This window comes from Abramis brama, assembly GCF_963993115.1.
Source record: "Abramis brama genome assembly, chromosome: 22".
NCBI lineage: Eukaryota > Metazoa > Chordata > Actinopteri > Cypriniformes > Leuciscidae > Abramis > Abramis brama.
Window position 1 is genome coordinate 26,848,581 of NC_139984.1, and position 16,552 is coordinate 26,865,132.

The 16,552-nt window shown below is 37.8% G+C and overlaps 2 protein-coding genes across 3 annotated transcripts; one reads left to right on the plus strand and one right to left on the minus strand.

The window, feature by feature from the left end:
- The first annotated feature begins 487 nt into the window (after nt 1-487).
- On the plus strand, nt 488-2,336 carry irx7 (iroquois homeobox 7). Its single transcript, XM_084097913.1, has 2 exons — nt 488-854; nt 1,402-2,336. The coding sequence occupies exons 1-2, from the start codon at nt 573-575 to the stop codon at nt 2,125-2,127; spliced, it is 1,008 nt and encodes a 335-aa protein (XP_083954039.1). The 5' UTR covers nt 488-572; the 3' UTR covers nt 2,128-2,336.
- A 2,120-nt stretch (nt 2,337-4,456) lies between these two features.
- cd40 (CD40 molecule, TNF receptor superfamily member 5) lies at nt 4,457-10,851 on the minus strand. 2 transcript variants are annotated; one of them, XM_084099975.1, is made up of 9 exons: nt 10,664-10,851; nt 9,832-9,916; nt 8,093-8,215; nt 7,710-7,862; nt 7,188-7,278; nt 6,591-6,649; nt 6,205-6,300; nt 5,560-5,579; nt 4,457-5,443 (listed from the first exon to the last, which is right to left on the minus strand). In XM_084099975.1, exons 1-9 carry the CDS (start codon nt 10,691-10,693, stop codon nt 5,213-5,215), a joined length of 888 nt encoding a protein of 295 aa, XP_083956101.1. In that variant the 5' UTR covers nt 10,694-10,851; the 3' UTR covers nt 4,457-5,212. The 2 variants fall into 2 exon arrangements, with proteins under 2 accessions (XP_083956101.1, XP_083956102.1); XM_084099976.1 differs by having other exon boundaries at nt 6,226-6,300; nt 10,664-10,821.
- Nucleotides 10,852-16,552: the final 5,701 nt, after the last annotated feature.

The following is a 16,552-nucleotide window of genomic DNA, read 5'->3' on the forward strand; positions in this document are numbered from 1 at the left end:
AGAAAAAAAGAGAAGAAGAAGAAGAAGAAGAAGAAAAAGGTTATTTTAAGAACTGAAAGGTTCTTTGGGGAACCAAAATGGTTCTTCTGTGAAAACCCTTCTTTGAACCTTTATTTTAAGAGTGTATATAAATCAAAACGAATAGGCTCTTACATGTAAAATATATTTTTTTTTAAATAGGCTACATTTTTAATTAGATAATAGGCCTATCATTTAGGCCTATACTAATAAAATATAGTTTGACTTAGCTTTTGAAAAAACTTTATAAATGATCCTATCATTTAAACAGGCGGATTTTCTTCATGTTGACTAGGCTATACGTAATGTATTTTTAATTATATGAAACTATTTCAGATGGATGTATAAGAGCATCTCCAGAAAATGCGAATTTCAAACGGAGCCGTAATATTTTCCACTCTTCAGTACGGATGAGCGTGAGATAAGCATCATGAGTTTAAAGACTTTTAGAGGCCGTTAAAAGGAACAACCGAAATTCTCCTTTGAAGGGATTTACTCCCAGAGAAATCCTTCGGATCACAGCTGTCAATCACCTGCTCTGGCCCCGCCCACTGATGCGGCTCCGCCTATATAGAGAGCCCGTGAACTCGTGGGAGTGTCATTCAAACACCAGAGCTCAGGGAGTAAGGATGCCTGCTTCACCAACGGGGTTTGGAAACTTCTTCATGGACAGAAACATCAACATGCCCGCTGGATATCAATTATTGGGCTGCCCACCTGGAGTGCAACAGCCACCGCCACATTTTGTGGGCATGGCTGGGGTTCCCTTACCTTTCTCAGGAATACCGGGGTACAGCTTCATCCCTTATCCTCATCCTGGACACATTGCACACATTGTAAGTATTTTGAATTCTTCTCATATTGCATTACAATTCAATGCAGAAAAAAACACTGTAAATGTCTAAAAAGATTTTGAAATATTTACAGTTTTTGTATAAAGTTAAAATATGTATAACTATAATGTATATAGAATTAAATAAACGATAAAATTCTATTAAAGGGATAGTTAACCCAAAAATGAAAATTCTGTCATCATTTACTCACCCTCAAGTTGTTCTAAACCTGTTGAGTTTCTTCTGCTGAACACAAAAGAAGAAATTTTAAAGAATGTTGGCAATCAAGCTGTTGACGGTTGCCATTGACTTCCATAGTAGGAATAAAAATACTATGGAAGTCAGTGGCTACTGTCAACTGTTTGATTGCCAACATTCTTTAAAATATCTTATTTTATGTTCAGCAGAAGAAACTCAACAGGTTTGGAACAACTTGAGGGTGAGTGAATGATGACAGAATTTTCATTTTTGGGTGAACAAACCCTTTACTGTCTTTATTGTAATGCAAAACTGTTCATATTCTAAAACTGAATCTCTTGCTTACTTTCAGAGCAATTCCTATGACCTCAAGGCTGCATCGCCATATCACCAAGCTCTCCTTGGACGTGGGGGACCCTATTACACTCCTTATCGTCCCATGCCAGCTGATGACCCCAGTCGGGTCACCAAGGTGGCCACCCGGGAGAGCACCAGCGCTTTGAAGGCCTGGCTCAGCGAACACCTGAAAAACCCATATCCCACCAAAGGCGAGAAGATCATGCTTGCCATCGTCACCAAGATGAGCCTCACGCAGGTGTCGACGTGGTTCGCCAATGCCCGGCGCCGCCTGAAGAAGGAGAACCGGGTCAGCTGGGCCTCCAAAGGAAAGTCAGATGAGGAGGATGAGGAAGAGGAGGGTGAGAGCGAAGAGGAGGGGTCCTTGAGGAAAGGCATGGAGGATGAAGATGAGATCGATCCTCAAACGGTTGATGATGATGAGGAGGATGTCACGGTGGAGGACCGTTTAGCGGAAGGACTTGATCAGCAAAAAGAAAGCGACAAGTCTGACACATCGTGTGAGGCCAAAAGAGAGGTGTGTAAGCAAAACGTCGATGTCCAGAAACCTAAAATCTGGTCTCTCGCGGAAACCGCGACCTCTGATATCGTCAAGAAACCCAGCGATTTGAAACACCCTCAAAGCCCAGACTTTGGGAAATGGTGGGCTGGATGGCCTTCAAGAGACTCCTACTCACCTGTGAACCTTTCCACACACAACCTTCTCAAACAAAGTCAATGAGACTCTTCATCCAAAACACTCTAGACTCAATTTTGCACTTTGAAACCATTGGGAACGTTTTGTTGTGGAAGTTTGCATACAAGATTTAATCAAATGCCTGCATGGTTTAAAAACCAAAGGATGCGTGTTCTGTAAATATTGTACATTTCTTTTGTTTAAATTATAAATGCATTTACCTGCTGACTTATTTTTGCTAAAATAAAACGTTGAAAAATCTAAAAGTTTTGCTCATGGTCAGTGTTAATGATCTGGGGGGTTGTTTTTACAATGAGAAATGATTTAAAATGCGAATTTCTGCATTGTTTTGCTTTTAGTTTTAGTTGCAGTTGCAGAAGCATACTTTCGATTGAATTTCTGAAAGTCTTAAATCTGTCCATGTTCAGTGAATTGCCTAACTCGAATAGTAGCCGCAACAACTTTAGAAAATAGTGGCAACAGCAACATAAGTAAAATATAGACCATTATTTATCAAAAAAAAATAAAAAAAAAATGTCTTTATTAAATGTAAAATCCGACGTTGCAACATTGTAGGCTTCAATATTACAGAAACGAAATACGAGTTTTCAAATGCGGCTCATCCAATCAGAGCTGGCGCAACGCGATTTTTTTTATTATTATAAAATATCAACAACAGCGATGGGATAAAAACCATTGATTTGAATATTAGGTAATTTTTTTTCTTTCTTTTTTTTATATATATTAATTGGATTAAAATCTTAAACCACATAAATGTTCGTAACTGTTCGCTGTTTGACAACGCTTTGGAACGCGGCTCATCCAATCAGAATTTAGAACTATTTTATTGTTTTATTTTTATAGTCACACATGTATCCATCATCACTCTCTAAAACCTTTAAAAGAACGTGTATACAATCGAACTTTATATGATAATTGCAGTCGTTCAAGAGGAATTCTCAGATTTTCGAGGCAGATCAAGACGCGTTCAAAGCGTTTCACTTCAAGGCTGGATTTAGGCTTCATGTTATCAGTGAGGACACTACTATTAAGGGATTTGCATATCTAGCTCTGATCTGTTAAAACAATTCAAGGCATCGCGGATTAAGGACATGAATTGTTCCGTCTTAAAGGGTGATAATTAAGATTATTCTCCTGTTTAGTCACGACTTGACAGACGAAAAGTGCCAGAGGCTCTATCTGGCTTTACACCCTCATTTGGTGCTCAAAGGTAGGATCAAACCTGAACAAAGTTACTTATGAGAAAATAAATAGTATTCTGACACAAAAAGTCAAAGTGCAAAAAGTTAAAAAGTGAATTATATTATGAAAATATAATGGTGCGATAAAGGATTAAAAATAAGTCAAGCTAATAGCGATTAAAATTTCCTGTGCATATTTCACCCACCTTGTTATGAACTGGCATCAGAAAATAAAAAAATAATAGAATCTCAAATAAATAAACTGATCCATCCAAAAAAAAAAAAAAAAAAGAAAGAAAAAAAGTTGCATCCTTTTTCTTTAATAAATCTCTTGACACAAACACACCAACATGATTAGGCCGTAGGAGAATATTCTGTTTTTGCGGCCTCCCCTCTGCAGAGGGAATGATAAAAGGAAAACTCTTCCTTGCCAATCACTATGGCTTCCATGTAAATTCAAAGGCCTGTGGTCTGTTAATCCAAGGATAATGAGAAAACCCCTGGGTACAAAAAAGAGCACCTCCCAGCCACCCCCCAAGCACATATTCACAGCTAACACACACTGGGCACAACAATCTCCTCCATGCCCCCTTTTCAGTGGCCCAAATGATGTGTAATCCCAGTCTAAACATGACAGGCAAAAGGCTGTGATATTGAGATAAGGATTGAGGTGTTGAACAATGGTGTGAGATACAATGCCTAAATCGGCCATCAATGTGTCACACACGGGCCTCCTGATCCCAGCATATGGTCTTATGCTTTGGATGCTACACACTGATTTATAGTTCAACAAGCTATGTTTGTTTAGATATATACAACAAATACTGTATGAGCTTTATAAGAATGTGTCAAGTCAGAAATATTTACATCAATACAATCCATTACAATTGTATATTTTCCCCAAAAAAGTTAAGTGAGTTGGATTGCACTGTGATTTTACTGTGAGCTATTTTATCCCAAAACTCCACAGGCATGGAAATGGCAACCTCTTGTGGACAGTCAGAGTATCCCACAATGCATCTCTTGTACAGTCATGACTCATGAGCAATTTAAAACTCAGTTTCACACTATAACATTTGTCAGTAGTTTTTCTGTGGACATTTCACACCTCGTAAATGGCGAGTAAATATCTTGCAGTGATAGATGGGTTATTTATGCAGAATCAGGAATGCTTTAATATGAACAGAGACTTTATTTTACATAAACCTGAATACAATAAAAGAACAATTCACAAACAAAAACTGTGATTTTCAATGGAAATATTTACATAAAACAATACAAAGCATCACAGAAATACCAACATTTAACAGTCTGTCTAACAGCAAACAAATAAACACAAAGCCAAATATTAAAACATATTTTTGAGCATAATAATAATTATACTCACTTTTTTTTTGTACAACGCTATGTTCCATCCCAGCTAACACTTCTAAGAAAGTGGTAACTTCCAAACATTCTGTGAATGTTCAAAACTTCCATTTATGAAAGTTGTAGTTTATACAAGCATTCTGGAAAAAGGATCCATAAAAAGCATCCACAGGAACTCTCATAGTGCCTCACCACTTTTCTTCCTCGCTCCTTTAGTAGCAGTGGTGTGTGTGTATGCTAGCTAGCTCAACAAAAAGCCACCCTCAACCACCACTATTTTCATTTTTGTTTGCATCTAAATTTGCCTTCTATTTTGGACTTGTAATTATTATGTTAGTGGATTATATTTCATAACTACCACAGGAGACGGCAAACAGCAGCACTGAGTAGTATCTACAGTATGTGTTTGAAACCACAAAGCTCATGCTAAGGAGCTGCTGTTTCAGTCATCAAAAAACACTTGTATGATTGTATAAGACATGCTGGTTTTGGGACGTTTAGATGTTTAGTAATGCTCTATACACTGATGATTGTAACATGATGGCAGCACAGATTTTGCTCTATGAATATGAATATGCAGTTGATTCACTAGTTGAAATGATATGTTCCTTGCCATGTTCTTGATCGACAACATTTCCATTTTCTGTCATGTTACTTGGCGTGGGGCTCACGGGTATGCTGCTGTCAATGTCCTCCTCAGGCTGTCGTAATGGTTGGTCTACTGTTATCTCAACATCTCGATGCACTGGTTTTATGTTTAAGAGCTTAAGATTTGGTTTCACGTTGTGGTACTAAAAACAAAAGAACCATTATCATTAATCTCCACACATGAATATAACATTTTTCGAATTTAAGGCTGTGCGTGACTTTGAATGTCGCATATGATTAAGTAAACCCAGATATTTACCTGTTTCCATCCCTTATATCCTAAAAGAAAAGTAAAAACAGCAATTATTGATAATTGTTTTTGTTTTATGAAAGATATAATGAGCACTTGATCACTTAGAAATTGTACTATGAAAGCCTATAGAGTGAAACAGTCTGGTTCCGGTAGTAAAACTCCTTTTCTCCGCAGGAAAACAGATTTTTAAAATGACAAGTTATAAACCTTTAAAGGCAGCCTTACTGTGAGCTGCGAGGTTGTTAATCGATAGTATTTGCTTCTATTGAAGCTGTTAGCCCACATTATTTCAACTTATTTTTAAAATATTTCTTTAACAAAAACTACATTACCCATGATTCTGCGCAGAAAATTGTAGACAGCAAATGACGTAGAGTCGGTCTATTTTTATAAAATATTTGCATATATGTGCATATTATGAAAAAATATTAAATTATATTGTTTAAATGTATGCTTGTTGGCTTGGTTCATGGCTTATAACTCTTTAATGAAGACTTCTTTGAAATCCCTTTGAAATGAATGGAAAAAATACTTCCGGAACCAACGCCGCTGAAAAAGTGGGCGGCTCTGTTGCACTCTATTGTGACAAACAGTATACTTTGTGTTATTGTAGATACATTTAGTAGATAATTTGTGGGTTGCAGTGCTTACTTTTTGACTTATAAAACAGACCTAAAGCTAAGATGACTGCCAACAAAAGTACTGGAACTAGCACGCCAATGACAGCTCTGTGAATGGGTGCACCCACTGAAATGTGAAAAACAAAACATACAACAAACTGAGAAGACTTCCTCATGCCTAATATTAAGGTACCTGTAATCAAACCAATACTACTGACGGCATTGTAAAACATTTTAGTGTGTATTGCAAACGGTGCAAAGTCTTCACAGTCTTGTTTCAAATAAGCATGAGTGATCAAAAGTGATCACACAAATTTAGCCATACAGGAACTGGACTCCACCCCACACAACTGTCAGGTTTCACTACTGTGTTTGTAGAATGAAGGCGATTAAAAAGCAAGATTGCGTATTACTCACGGCAGCTGCGGTCTGAAGTTGAACTGCCAGGAGTGTTTTGATCATACCCGTAGTCACATCTAGACACAGGAAAAAAGAGAACTTTTTATAAACTTTTTTATGATTGTCAATAAAACTCTTGACTTCAATTCTGATATAAACCTATAAATATGATGGCCAAATGAAAATATATAATAAACAATAAACAAAAATCAAACATTTGGGAGTCGTACATGTCTCTTATGCTGCATTTACCGTTATATTGTGAAAATAATTATTTTCTATTTTAATGTATTTTAAAATGTAATTTATTCCTGTGATCAAAGCTGAATGTTCAGCATCATTACTCCAGTCTTCAGTGTCACATGATCCTTCAGAAATCATTCTAATATGATGATTTAATGCTCAAGAAACATTTCTGATTATTTTCAATGTTAAAAACGGTTGTGCTGCTTCATATTTATGTGAAAGGCTTGATATATTTTTCCCAGGATTCTTTGATGAATAGAAAGTGCAAAATAACAGCATTTATTTGAAATTATAAATGTTATCCTTGCTGAATGAATGTATTCATTTCTTTTTAAAATAGGGACCTAAAATCAGAAAGATTTTTCATACTTTGTCCATTCCTTGCAAGTTTCGGCTGAATCGTGAGTGGAGAACGTTCCATTTTTACAGGCTTCACACACAGTATCACTGTCCGGTGAACCTGTGTAAATACAAGGAGATGAGGGGCAAAGATTAAACATTGCCAGAGGTTTGAACCTACAACCTTTCATTTAACCACCAGGCTTCAACAGATTCCTCCAAGGTGTCTTTAAGGCGAATCAGATGATTACAGAACGATTATAAAATCTCTAAAGCACATCTGAAGTGATAGTCTAGGAGGGATGTGGCATATTTTTATTCTGGAGGTGCAATTCAGGACAGAATCAACATAAACCAGCATGTATACTATATATGTTACCGGCAAAGTGTGAAATCCCGGTATTGTATAGAATGCCTAGGTAATGTATAGAATTAGGTAATGTATTTTTTGCAGAAAACATCAGGAATTCAATACATTGCCTAGGCATTCTATACAATACCGGGATTTCACACTTTGCCGGTAACATATACATGACGCCTGACAGCACAAACCTTTTTTGGCGACTCTCTGTCCTGGCTTGCAAACACTGTGTTCTATACAAGTGTTGCAGTCATCATCTTGTGTACAGTAGTATCCATCTTCACAAACGCATTTGTTTAGATAGATTTTGATGACTTTATCCTCTTGTGGCTTTAAATGTAAATCTGATTTAAACAGAAAAGCAAGAGAGATTACATTTACATTTATTCATTTAGCAATCAATTTATCCACAAGTTTATCATGAATATTAATAATTAAGTTGTAAAACTATTTATTATTGATATTAATAGATACAAAAATGAAATGTGTAACTGTTAAAAAAAATCATAAATGTGTCTTAATAAATAAGGGGGGGGCATTACCCATTACCCATTCAGCATTAATACACACTTACTGGGGTCACAGCTGGGCTGGCGTTCGCATTTGGTATTGGATGTGTAGCCGCTCTGATACTCTCCGATTTCGCAGTCCTGACAGCGTGGGTCCTCACAGTTGTCGTCCACCAACATCCTCTTACCTGTGACACATTCACAGTAATTATCCACTCAGATTAAACTAAGAGATTTGTATATTAAAAGAGGACTAAGACTATGTGAAATATGGTAGTATTGATGGGTTTATTTCATGGGCAACATGTGAAACAATATTAAGACAAAGCAAGGACTGGGCAATTTAAAAAAAGACGAGCTAACTTGAAAAAATAAGTGAACTCAACTAATTTGCTCCAGTTAATGTCAATTTATATACTTTTATTCTTCTAGATCAGGTGTCTCCAACCTTTTTTAATTTGAGAGCTACTTTTTAAAAATGAAAGTGGTCGAGAGCTTCTCATGTAGGCTAATAAAGAGTTTTTGTAGGCCTATATGTCCCTCTTAAATGTCAGAGAAAAGAACAGAATCAGAGATTCATTTTTTAATAGAAAATTGTACTTTGCATATTATAGCCTACTGTAAAAACACATAAATATAGTTGATTTTCGTTGATCATCATAACTAGAGATGAAATGGCATGAAAATTTTATTTCATGATGATAGTGACCAAAATGATCAAGGTTATCACAGAATCCTGTTCAAAAAGTACCTACTAATACTACTCAATAAAATCAATTCACCAAGTTTTATGTCGGAAAACCAGCAAATAACACTTTTTGTTTACATAAAAATTTAAATAATAACATTAAAAATGATGGCCAGATTTTAAAGGAGTGTCTTGCAACATGTTATCTAGGCTACTAATAAAAAGTTATAAAAAGTTAAACCTCAAATATTTCACCCTTTAAATCATTTTTATGATTTAAATTACTGGCATTTACAAAACACATTAGATTATCTTTTATTGTCGATAGTAAAATTCGGTCCGATTTTCCCGTGGCGCCTGTCGTTGCTATGCAACCATGCACTGCGCTCTCCACAACAACAAAGAAGTTTTAGTAGCTAATGGATTTCCACCACCGAAAATCGCTTGCTGTAGCTCTGCTACAAGATTTATGTACGGAGAAGAGAAAGACACCCGTAGTGTTTGGGTGCATCCCCATTCCCCATTTGGAGGATTCCCCATCCTTCATGTTGACTACATTGTAGCTTTCAATGTTGTTACGGAAAGGGTGAAGCTGAATGGTTGGTTCTTGTCACATGACCTGCCCCTTGCTTGCGGTAAGGAAGAATGCTTGCGGCATTCTGAAAAGTTGAGATTTTTTCATCTCGCTGCGCCTGGAAAAAATTTGCACGTCGCTTGCCGTGCGCCTACATTTGAAATAACAAACTCGAGCGCGCAAAAGACACGATATGTGAACGGCACCTTGGCGAGCTACATCCAATCAGCCCACAAGCTACTGGTAGCTCGCGAGCGACGTGTTGGAGACCCCTGTTCTAGATGCTTACATTGCTAAATGCTAAACATGCTTTAGTTGCATTGACAAGAATTTTCAAGTTCAAAGACTACCAGTTACTCATTAGATGAACAAAGTTTTTTAAGTTGACTTTAACTGGAGCAAACTAGTTGAGTTAACTTAAGTTGAATCTGATAGGTTGCCTTTTTTCAAGTTAGCTCTAGCTCTTTTACTGTATGGTGATACTTCCTCGAGTCTAGACATATTTATTAACTGGAGTGCCACGCTGAATTATGTCCACATACCTGGTCCACACTTTTTGCAGCATTTATCATTCTTCTTATAATGTGTTTCCTCCTCACAGCATTGCACAAACTGCAACAGTGTGACCTGTCAAAGATAAAAACATAAGAGGAACATTATGAAGAATACTGTATGGCATGCTAGCGCCCATAAGGAAATGAGAGGGCCCACTCCATGAAGAATAAAACAGCTTTTTCAAGTAGACTATTATGTTAAGGGTCGTTTTCATTATTTTTTTTTTTCTCTGTTAACATCTTAATTAACAAATATAAGTAAACAATCTTTTTAATAATCAGTTATCATACAATGCGATATTAATAACCAACCCTATATTTCAAAATGTATGTTTTCGAGCTAGTTAAGTCAGTTAAGGACATGGAAATTCTCAGACCCCAAATACAAACCACCAGGGCATCTTAAAAGTGAAACGACGTTACAGGAAAGTCCCTGAGATCCCCACCAAGAATGACCGTTTTTGAACAGGGCAAACTACAACCTTATAATTCCATCAAATAACTATTTAACAACATGCAATGCACATGTTTGTTTTCATATATCACTTGGATACAGAGACACTTTAAATGCTTCTCTAATGCTATTATGCGCATTCAAATAGAAAGTGAAAGTAACTTGAAACATACGAGTCATTCCTTCAGCAACAACACCAATCTAAGAATTCTAAATACTGCACGTGAAAAATAATAACAGTACTGTTACAATGAATATCAACAATGTAAATAACAACCGACACTAACGTTCACGCGCAGTTATCATTCACGCACATTTATCAAGCACGCGCAAAGCGCTCAACACATTAGGCCTAACGTTACTTACCAGCAAATAAATAATGAAAACTGTCCTCATGATGACAATATAGAAACGGATCCTTTTAACCAGTTGTTAATGCTTCACAAACACATAAGACACTAAAGCTGTCTGCTGCAGCTCTTCTAATAATGACTCCTCACAGGCGCGAGAGGGGATTTCTTTCCCGCAGACAGACACGCCCACATGAGACATGTGACCATTTCCCATTTCCCCATGCTATTCCAAGAAGAGAGAGTAGGCCTACAAACTCTAAAGACGTTTTAGATCCATTGAAAGACAAAAATTCTTGAAAAAAATTGATTATGACTCTTATTTTATGAGGAATATTATTTCGAGTTTAAGAGGGAAAGTTGAAAGAATAAAATTCAATAATTAACAAAAAACAAAAAAATCCAAACAAACAAAAAAGACACAGATTATAATATGGGAATGGTTTATCTTTCAGCATTCTAACTTGTAACTCAACCAGAGAACTTCCCTGCTTGACTCTCACTTCCTCCATAAACAAAAGCTATTATTATTGAGTCACGTCACCTGTGACAAAGCTTGCGTGGAAGTGACATTTATCCACCCACCTACTTTAATTTCTATTATCTACAGATGCAAAATATAAAATCATTTAAAATAGTTTATCTATGATTTACTGAATGGATTACGTTATGTGACTAATAGCTACAGAAAAATTCTGACCACTAAGTGTAACATGAGCAGGGACGAGGCAGGGCATCCAAATCCAAGCAAAAGTTTATTAGCAAAAAACACAGATAATCCAAGAACAAGAGTAATCCACAGAGAGCAGGCAGGAGAGCAATGACTGACAAACAAGAGCACAGAGGTTAAATAGACAGATTAACAAGGGGCTGATGAAGGACAGGTGTTGGTGATTTGATGTCATGGTAACTAATGAGGTAACGAGGGTGACAAGGTACAAGGCAAAACAGCAATCAAACACAGGAAGTGAACAGAAATAATGGGAACCAAGAATACACTTTAAAAAGTCTTTACAAAACACAAGACACCACAGGGATCGTGACAAGGTGTAGCTGAGGACCACCACAAGGGAAGATCAGACAGGTCTGAAGGTCCTCATGGCGTTTCAGGCGGAACTGGAGCAAAGAAAAGGTTAGGTTTGGCCTCTGGGGCCGTGTGTCAAAACAGAAAGAAAGTTCAGTAATGGCCTCCGTGGCCATAACAGGGCAGGCAGGACATTCAGGAGAAATATCTGTGATAAAGCAAGCAGAGTTTTTGACTCGGGACCATAGAACGGCCTCTCTGGTCGAGACGAGATAGGGAGTTTATAGACCTTCATGGTCGTTACAGGGCAAACAGGAAGTTCTTGAACGACCTCCGTAGTCGTGTCAAGGCTAACAGGAAACTCAGGGACGACCTCCGTGGTCGTGTCAGGACAGGTAGGGGGTTCAAAGGCAACCACTGTGGTCGTATCGGGGCAAACAGAGTTCCTGGGCGGACACCACCGCCTCGGGCAAAACTAGATCTGGTTCCGCCACCTCGGGAGAAACTGAAGCATACGCGGTCGAGACACAAAATGGCCACTGTCGTAATGAGGAATGCCATCAACAATGGGAAAACTTCTGAAACCCCCAGACTTGATACCACCATGGAGATGCTAGCTTGCTCATACCAATATCAGCGCTGTGCCCGCCAAACTGGAAGCTAATCTCACATGCCTAGGAACCACCTTGGTATCTTCAGGTGCAACGTTTATGACAACTGGAAACATGGCGTGGCGGCCATGACGGCTGGAGACTCTGGAGTAGCGTGTACATCATGAATGTCACGTTCCTCCTTCACGACACCCACCGTAAAAGTCCAGGTAGGTTCATGCAACGGCATGACCGAGCTAAGTGGCTCAGATAGCCCCCCTCGAAAAAAGATCATGAGGGATATTTCCTTTATTTTGGCGAAATGAGCCAGCTCAAAGTCCAGTACATAGTCCTCAATTTTTCCTTGGCGGAGACGCATAATCCTCCCTGCTGGGTCCATTTGTGGTCGAGTCTTCTGTAATGTATGGTGAACTCAAAAACAAAGGAGAGCTGGATCTAAATGCAGTGATTTTAATTAAAATAAAAAACATAATAACAACTCCAACCCAGAGCACCCAGAGCACCCAGAGCACCCAGAGCACCCAGAGCACCCAGAGCACCCAGAGCACCCAGAGCACCCAGAGCACCCAGAGCACCCAGAGCACCCAGAGCACCCAGAGCACCCAGAGCACCCAGAGCACCCAGAGCACCGAATAAGTGCACCAAACATACATCCATGTAGGACAATACTCGTCAAGAAACACTGGGGTTTAAATACAGAAGGGGTAATTGGCAAACAAGACACACCTGGGAAAAATCTAAGAACTAATCAACAAGAAAAACTACAAAGGACTACAAAACATGGTGCAGAAAAGGAAATAACATAGAAGTCCACACAACACCAGGAGAACACAGGCTGGGATCATATACTTATATTTATATTTACTTATATTAAGATTTATATATGTTACATTTTATTTTTGTGTATGTGTGCAATACAGTATAAATAATATTCAAATAATATACAAAGTATGATATAGTGCAGTGTTGTTATTCTTAACTATAAAAATATTAAAATAATTTTCATTATTTTAAATGAATCTGGAATAACATGGAATTTAAATATTAAATGGAAAAAAAACTTTAACTTAAAAAGCAATAGAACATTGAAAGTGTTGGCAAATAACTAAAACTGAACTAAAATATACCAAAAATTTAAATATAAAAAGCTACTTTACAAATATTAATAAATACTAAAATAATATAAAATAATAAGTATGAATATATAGTACAATAGCCCATAAGACAAGAAATCAAGTGATATTTAAACAGTTAATAAGACAAAAATGTGGCAACATGCTTTGAAAGAGCACAGTTTGCCACTGTGAGAAGAGGAGATTTAGCAAAGCAGTCTGTAACGTGAGTTTAACAGCCAGAGGTGAATCCCGCCCCTGCTAGAGGACTCTCCCTTAGAAAAAAAAAAGAAAAAAGCCCAGGTTTGGATTAAAGAGACAGCAGGAGGAAATCCCCATGTAACAAGGAAGTTGTTTTGGAATATACACATGAGTAGTTTTAGGGACATACCATGGAAGAGAAGAAATACTCTCTGATCATCAGTGATTCAACAAGCCAGATCCCAGCACAATGACGTCTGACTTTAGACATGCTTGGAAGATTATTGTATCACTTCCTCACCAGGTATACGTTCTGAGAATGATTTGAGGCATGGCATACTGTAATTAGACGTTCTAGTGAAAAACCCTTCAGTCCCATGAGGAACAGTTCAGAGATTACGGGCATCACATGTTACATGTTCTCAGAGGAAAGCTCTTCTATTTCAAGACACTGCACAGTCTAGGGGGCTTGCTGTATAAAACGCATACAGTTACTAGTATAGACAATAAAAGTATGGGTGTCAGACAATAATGGGAGCACACAGTCTGTATGTCAAATAACTGACAAATATGCAAAAGGTAGAGACAATAGAATACAAAATACATCTGCATGCATATGCAAATTTGACTACAGTGGTAAATGAAATAGGATGTAAACACTTCCTTTTCTCAGTCAGTCTGTCAGTTTTTGACGCACAAGTTATTTTAAGCCATAGTTAGTAGACAGCTACAGATGAATATGTTTGGGAGGACTGATACTGTACATAATAACACAAGTTTAATCTTTGTTTAACACTCAGTGTGGTTATTAAATGCTTAAAAGTGTATTCAAAGAGTTCAAACAGAACTGATTAAAATGCTCATTTCCCTCCAAGTCATGCTGTCCGTTTCATTGTTTACCAAAATACAGAAGTTAACAGCTATCTGTAATGACAATGCTCAAAGTGTACAGCAAGCTCCTATCTATTTGAATGTGGGAAAGACTGAAATCACAGAAGCTAGTTATTGTTATGCTATGTTATTTCAAATAACAACCTAACAACATTACTATCATAAATAGTACCATAAACTGCTGCTTTTGCTCACATCCCTCAAATTACATGATCAGTAAGTCATGGCGACGATTTTATATTACTTTAACTCATCAAAATAATTTAATCAATTTAAACTTTTTTTAATACGTTATATGATATCCCAGACAGCTACATAGCGTCGGCCCAGATCCGGGCCACATCTGGCAACACGTAGGCTACAAGATGTGGGCCGGATCTGTAGCCCCGCCCCTTCTCAGCGCTGCGCTCGTTATCTTTTGTCTTCACTATTTTCTTGCGTATTTATGAATGAACGGCTCGTTTTAAAATCTTCCCGGTCGACTGACATTTGTCAAGACACCTGCTTTAAACATCCTCATGATAACTTTCATTAACGTTACATTAAGTAAATCCACTTCAAAAGCTAATTACTCCTGGACAGCAATGCCATAGAAATACAGACCCTTTCCAAAAAATTAGAATATCATGGAAAAGTTTATTTATTTCCATAATTCCATTCAAAACATTAAACTTCCATAGATTATAGATTCAGGGCTCACAACTTAAACGATTTCAAGTATTTAGTTGTTTATTTGTACATAATTTGGGCTTCCAGCTCATAAAACCCACGAAAACAGGATTTCAAAAAATTAGAATATTACATGAAATCACACAGTAATTACACAGTGATACCATGGTCATTGAACCAGGTTTTGGTTCTTTTGGCAGTGTGGGCAGGTGCAAATCCTGCTGGAAAATGAAGGAAGCATGAAGTGCTCTGAAAATGTCCTGGTAGACGGCTGCGTTGAGTGGACAGCACAGTGGACCAACACCAGCCGATGACATGGCTCCCCAAACCAACACAGACTGTGGAAACTTCACACTGGACTTCAAGCATCTTGGATTGTGTGCCTCTCCATTCTTCCTCCAGACTCTGGGACCATGGTTTCCAAATGAGATGCAAAATTTGCTCTCATCAGAAAAGAGGAGTTTGGTCCACTGTGCTTTATTAAATCCAGAGTCAACGCAGCCGTCTACCAGGACATTTTCAGAGCACTTCATGCTTCCTTCATTTTCCAGCAGGATTTGCACCTGCCCACACTGCCAAAAGAACCAAAACCTGGTTCAATGACCATGGTATCACTGTGTAATTACTGTGTGATTTCATGTAATATTCTAATTTTTTGGAAAGGGTCTGTATACAGAGCGACCACAAAAATGGAAGTTCAAAGACGATATATATATTTTTTTAAATGGATGCGCGCTTGTTTCTTTGGCGCATAAGGTCTATAGGCTTGGTCGACTTGAACCGGTGTGGTGAAGTATCCGGTAACTCTATAGTGATGGGTCCGGGCTGAGGACCCAATTAGTATGCCAGTAGTATGCCTGATCTAAATCTGTTCTCGCGATACGTTAAGGCAGTATCAGTGCAGTAATATCAGGTAAAGCTCATAGCACGATCTTCGGATAACGTTAGCTGTATGCTATGCTACTATCTAAGCTAACTGAAAAACACTATAACAATGAGAAATGTTTAAATTCACAATCTATAGCTTCGGTTAAATACTAGTATATGAAACGTATAATTTAAAATACATTAAATACACTAATGACTCGTTATAACGTAGTACAAACGTCTTCTATAATAAAGTGATTTTGTATGATTTGTAACCAGGCACTAAAGCGATTACCCATAAAACGTGCTTTGAACCAATCGGATTGCTTGGGTCCTCAGCCCGGACCCATCACTTCACCACTCCGGTGCTGCACAGACCGATCGGTTTATGACATAATCAAAGTACCACGAGAGCGATTGAAAAGCATACAGAGCTGTCTTCGCTCTAATCGTTCTCGCGGTATTTTGATGTCATTCACCGATCGGTCTGTCTCTGTGCAGCGCCGGTGTGATGAAGTATCCGGTAACTC

Coding starts and splice junctions, on each gene's coding strand:
- cd40 (XM_084099975.1), bottom strand. CDS start 10,693: ATGAGGACAGTTTTCATTATTTATTTGCTG. Junction 8,216..9,831: donor CTGCAAAAAGTGTGGACCAG/GTATGTGGACAT, acceptor AATGTGTCACAG/GTAAGAGGATGTTGGTGGAC. Junction 6,301..6,590: donor AACTTCAGACCGCAGCTGCC/GTGAGTAATACG, acceptor TTCACATTTCAG/TGGGTGCACCCATTCACAGA.
- irx7 (XM_084097913.1), top strand. CDS start 573: ATGCGGCTCCGCCTATATAGAGAGCCCGTGAACTCGTGGGAGTGTCAT. Junction 855..1,401: donor CTGGACACATTGCACACATT/GTAAGTATTTTG, acceptor GCTTACTTTCAG/AGCAATTCCTATGACCTCAA.